The sequence below is a fragment of the Nannospalax galili genome, unplaced genomic scaffold (assembly GCF_000622305.1).
Source record: "Nannospalax galili isolate Female #2095 unplaced genomic scaffold, S.galili_v1.0 scaffold543, whole genome shotgun sequence".
NCBI lineage: Eukaryota > Metazoa > Chordata > Mammalia > Rodentia > Spalacidae > Nannospalax > Nannospalax galili.
This window is the reverse complement of record NW_008352270.1, coordinates 1,715,963-1,721,499: the sequence shown is the minus strand read 5'-3', so window position 1 is coordinate 1,721,499 and position 5,537 is coordinate 1,715,963. Positions and strand designations below refer to the sequence as shown.

Genomic DNA, 5,537 nt, shown 5'->3' with positions numbered 1-5,537 from the left:
ATATTAATCTAAGCAAAGATTAATTAAAGATGTAAAGGAGCTACTCAAATGAAAAAAAAACAACATTTTAGTTTAGTTGCAAATTACCATTTATAAATAAAAATTAATCCTAATTATTTCCCTAGCAAAAGTATAGTCTTATCATACCTCAGTTGATCGATTATTGAGGTTTTGATCCTAGATAAATTGATTTCCATAATGATGAAAAATGCTAATAGGTAACACCAAGCTTTGCTGTGGGGTATTGTTGACTTTCATATCTAGAAATCCAAAAAAATCTCAGTGAGGGACGTGCCATTAGCCTATTCTATTAGCAGCGTTGATTTTGTTTTATGTGGTCATTTATCATATAGAGACTGAGATAAATATTCTGGCATTAATTCATTTTATTACAAAATTACAGATTCAGACCAATTCCTGAAGATGTCCTTCTTCAAGCTTTTGAGGTGTATAAGCTCTATATTATAGACATATATAATTAATTCATCATGTAGAAGGTATTCCCCCAAACAAATATAAGATGTCTACCTTACCCCCAGGTTTTTGACACAGCTAAACATGGGTTTCTGACTAGGGAAGAACTGATCAAGTATATGACTGAAGAAGGTAAGAAAGTTCTATTTCTTGTAATAATAACTTATTTAAAGGATTAGTAATTTTAAACAATTGTGTAAAAGTTATAGAGATACTTTAAAATAAATAATTTGGGGCTGGAGAGATGACTCAGCAGTTAAGAGCACTTGTTCTTGCGGAGGACCCAGGTTCAGTTCCCAGCACCCACATGGTGGCTAACAGCTGTCCATAACTCTAGTTCCAGTGGGTTTGACACCCCTTTCTGGCCTCTGTGGGCACTGCACACACTTGATACACATACATACTTGCAGGTAAAACATAAAATAAAAATAAACATCTTTTTAAATCAATTTATTTGCTTAAATGTAGTTATTATTCTTAATATCTTGGTTTTTGGGTGGATTTTGTAGAACAGAAGTGAAATGATCACTTGTATAAATTGCATTTACTCTATTCATTGAAGATATTTCTAGAATAAATGATGTGTCACCTAAAGAACATAAACTATCATTATAAATCAATGCCTCTATTAAACTGAAGATTTGAATAAGAGTATATGAAAAGTTCTCTTTAAAGTAGTAAAGTTGCAAATAATATAGCCTCAATTGAATGTGAATTCACACACTTTATTTTCTTACACTAATTGGAACACACACACTCATTTCCTTTAGAATTTCTCTTTGCCTATACCAGTGTATAAATTTGTCTCCTCTGACTATAAATAGCTTGATGGACAGTCTCTTGAAGCCATTGTCACCCTGGTCCCCTACCCCTCTCTCTCACAAAGGGAGTTCTGTTTCCTCTACTCAGCTCCCAGATATATGGACTGAGTTCTAAATGATGTAACAGTCATCACTTGAGATAACATGGAAATAGGCGTCATTTTGAGTAAGGAGACAGATACTAGCAGCTTCATGCACACCTGGTTTGGCCATGTTTGACTCAGTTCACCATCACGAAATAGGAAGTGGGAGAAGTAAGAACATGAAAATTATAGCTGCCATCCAGGATCCATATGATGTTAAAATCATCTTAGGGATTAACTTCGATGAGAATGTTATGACTTTCAAAGCATTAGCCTATTAATCCTAAGGATTAAAGGAAGTAAACCTAGATTATATTAGGCAGCATGAATTTAGTGAAAATGGTCAAAAAGTTTCAGTTTAATTCACATTTTGTGTCTACTGTAGGTAGTATTATTAAGCACAGTGAATGTTAATCGTCCTGAAATCTGATCCCTCTCTCGAGCATATTGTAAACTTATTGGGGAAACAAAACTAAGTTGTTAAATAGAATCAATATAAGACAGTAGAAAAATAAGTATCAAATCAATGCAGGCTGAACCATCCTGGAAAGCTTGGCCTAGGAAGGCACATGGAGAAAATAGTTTCCTTGAGAAGGTAAATTTATTTGTTTTTATTTTGAGACAGGGTATCATTCTGTAACAGAGGCTAGTCTGGAACTTACTATGTATCCCAGGCTGGCATTAAATCGTCCTGTTTCTGCCTTCTAAGTGCTATGATTACAGATGTGAGCCATCATGCCCTGCTTTAGAAAGTAGGGTCATTGAGGGCTCATATGATACTATGCATAATCATAACATATATGCACAAATCCCTCATATATCATAGGAATCAACATAATAATTATAACAAAAGAGCTATGAATGAATGAATTTGAGTAGTTGAATGAAAAAATGGATGAAGGTCTGACTCAAGGGAGGCAGATAAAACATTAGTAACAAAATCTGGAAGGAAGATAGCCAAGCATGTGAGGAAAGATAAATTCATCTGGCCCTGAGGCTCTTGTTGGCAAACAATAGGAAACTGATGGAGGGAAATTTGTTGGAATCAAATTCTAGAGGTCTGGTCTTGAGTTTGGGATCATCCCCTGGGCTGTAGAGAAGCATTGTCAGAACTGGAGATGAGTCATAGCTTGTGCTGTGGGAAAGTGATTCTGGTGCTGGGTGGTTCGTAGGGGAGTGAAAATGAGGTTCAGCCAGAGAGATGAGCTGGGAGTCTCCTTCAGCACTACCAAGTTCCCTAGTAAGGGCTTAGCCTGGCACTGGGATTGGAAAGAAGGACTTGATACAACAGGACTCTCTACTGCAGACCCTGGGCTATGATGGCTATCAGAGCAGGGGACAAAGATAGGAGCTAAGTGAAAAATAAGAAGACTTTGCTCTGGACCACAGCATCCTAAATGCCTAGGAAATCAAAAGATAAACATCATAAATCACCCTGAAGCAATCCTGCTAGACAGAAGTTCACATGTGTCTAGGACTGCATATTGCATCAGATAGTACTTAGCACCAGGGAAGATCTCAATTTATTTTTAAAGAAAATAAATACATACTGCTGTGTATCAAGGCACTTTTTAAATATTAACACATTTAATCCTTGTAACAATGCCATGGGTGGGTAGTATTATCATCTCTGTTGTGTAGACTGGGAAGAGAGGTTAAGCAACTTCCCCCAAATCTTAAAGCTAGTAAGATACTCAAACCTTGAGCCCTGTCCTTTGCCTCTCAAACTTGTGCTTTTAAATATTAAGCTGTTTTCTTTCCATCTTAAATCAAGTCTCTCCCTCCTTCCCTCCTTCCATCCCTCTGTGCTGGAGATCCCAGGACCTTGTATGTGATAGACCATCATTCTGTCACCTTGTTTTTTGTTTTTTTTTTTTTTTTTTCTTTTTAAGATGTGTAGGCAGATATCTGTGAGTTTAAGGCCAGCCGGGCCTACATAGTGAGTTCCAGGTCAGCTGGGGTTACAGAGACCCTGTCTCAAAAAGACTGGGGGGAAAAAAAAAAAAGACTCACTAAAGCCTGGCTTAGAACTTGCTATGTCTTGCTATGTAGCCCAGACTATCAAGCTCACTATCTTATTCTTGAGTGCTGAGATTATAAGTGTACACCACTGCAGCTAGCACTCATTACTAGTATTTCTTCAGGACTTAGATCAAAGCACATTTGGTAGTAGATTTAGTATCTAACAATCAGGTAAGAAATATTCAGAATTTGTCACTTTAGCATTTTAGGAGTTCTTTCTTAGTATGTAATGTGATTTCAAAGAACTCCTCACTGTTTTGTATTGTTTATTATTATTATTTTTTTACTTTTTTTTTTTCGTCTTTTTGAGACAGGGTCTCCCTGTAGCCCCCAGCTGTCCTGGAACTTGTTATGTAGACCAGGCTGGCCTCGAACTCACGGAGATCTGCCTGTCTCTGCCTCCCAAGTGCTGGGATTAAAGGCGGGCACCATCACGCCTGGCTTTGTTTATTGTTTTTATTGTCATCAAAATCCCTACTCTGGGTGTGATAGTGCATACTCATGAACCTAGCACTTAGAAGGTGAGTTGGGAGGATCATGAGTTTGAGGCCAGACTGGATGTAGTAAGATTTTTGTTTCAAAAAACAATAATAACAAATGAAAAAACAAAAACAAAAAAAAGTCCCAAAGTCCCTATTTGCATAAGTTTTATATTATTAACTGAATTCCAACATAGAAAGCACTGTGGACAGTGGGAAGTATCTAAGCTCTATGGTAGGTAACTCTCCTCAGGCCTTGGTGACTTAGCTTATTGGTTAATACACTTTTCCCTAAAGATCTAAGATGATGATTTGGGTGATCTGACTTTTGCTTAATATTGAAGCACAGTTCTACCTTAAATGGTCTGCAACCTTTTCAGCATTCTTCCCGAGTTTGTGTCTCACAGTGGTGAAACCAGTTTCCAAGGTGGCTCTCAGCTGTTACCTGAGTCCAACTAAAGCCCACAGATTTTCTAGCCAACTTTTGATTTCATCTGACGTCAACACGAGCCCAGGTTGAAAGAAGAAAGAGTTTCAGAATGATTGATGAGTGGCATCTATGGTAGGGTTCAGTTAGTATGAGTAAATGGGTCAGACCTGATGAAGAAAAAGTCAGAAATACAATGGCTATAGCTTGGAGTTCTGGTATCTGTTCTTCAGCAGTTTTGCATAGCTAACATTTAATCATCTCTGTATACTTTACTCAACATTAATTAGATTCACTTATAAAACTGCAGCTTCAAGAAAAATCCTTTCTCAGTTTCATTCATTTTAATTTAAATGAATAGATAGCTTTGTTTATAATGTTTTTATGTATTCCTGCTGTTTTGGCTGAAGTGATGGATTCTATAGGTTGCCGGGTCTCTGGTACCGTCAGGCTAAAATAAGACTCCAGCCTTGCAGGGTATAAAACAGCATGCTTTTTGAACTTCTGGACTGTCATAATGTGTTGGCTGTACAGCTCCAGGGGGGTCTGTGGAGCTCCATGGCATTTAAGATGGCTAGTGGAAGGAAGAAACAAAACAAATAAAAAAAACTTCAAAATGACGATTTCCCTTGTGTCTCTCCTAGGTGAGCCTTTCTCCCAAGAGGAAATGGAAGAAATGTTGTCTGCTGCCATTGATCCAGAATCAAATTCAATTAATTACAGGGACTACATAGCAATGATGGTGATAGATGAAAATTAAATGCTCTGAAGATGTAATTTCTGTCTTTTTCTTCTTTTAAGACAACTGTGAAGACTTAATCTTTAATTGAAAGGACAGTTTGAAAATTTACTTGTTCTGATTAATTTCATATTTTATCTTCTATTTTAGTGCCTTATGATATAACTATTTCAAGGTATTTTGTTATCTAAAGATGACCAGAACAATTTGAAATATAAATTTATTTAGTGTGACCACATTTATGGAATGACAAATTGTTGATTATTGAAAAGGAATCTTGAAACATTTCAACAATAAATGTATTGTTGCTTATTTTCTACAACAAGGCCAATGGTACTTGGAAATTGCTTAAACCAAGAAAATGAAGACTGGCCTAAGATTTGGTATAACCAGGTCTTGAGGTGGGCAGAGTGACTGCAGGCTGAAGGCTCAGCCGCATGGTGAGGGCACTTTGTAGAGGAGCAGCGAACACATCAGCAATCTGAATGTGGA

General features: G+C 37.0%; 1 protein-coding gene across 1 annotated transcript in view; it reads left to right on the top strand.

Moving 5' to 3' along the window:
* Nucleotides 1-5,083, top strand: part of Efcab2 (EF-hand calcium binding domain 2) — a gene marked incomplete in the record, with an annotated part of 115,802 nt that extends 110,719 nt beyond the window's left edge. The window contains 3 exon segments of the mRNA XM_029554114.1: nt 404-446; nt 540-606; nt 4,951-5,083. Coding sequence (XP_029409974.1) covers nt 404-446; nt 540-606; nt 4,951-5,066 — 226 coding nt within the window.
* Nucleotides 5,084-5,537: the final 454 nt, after the last annotated feature.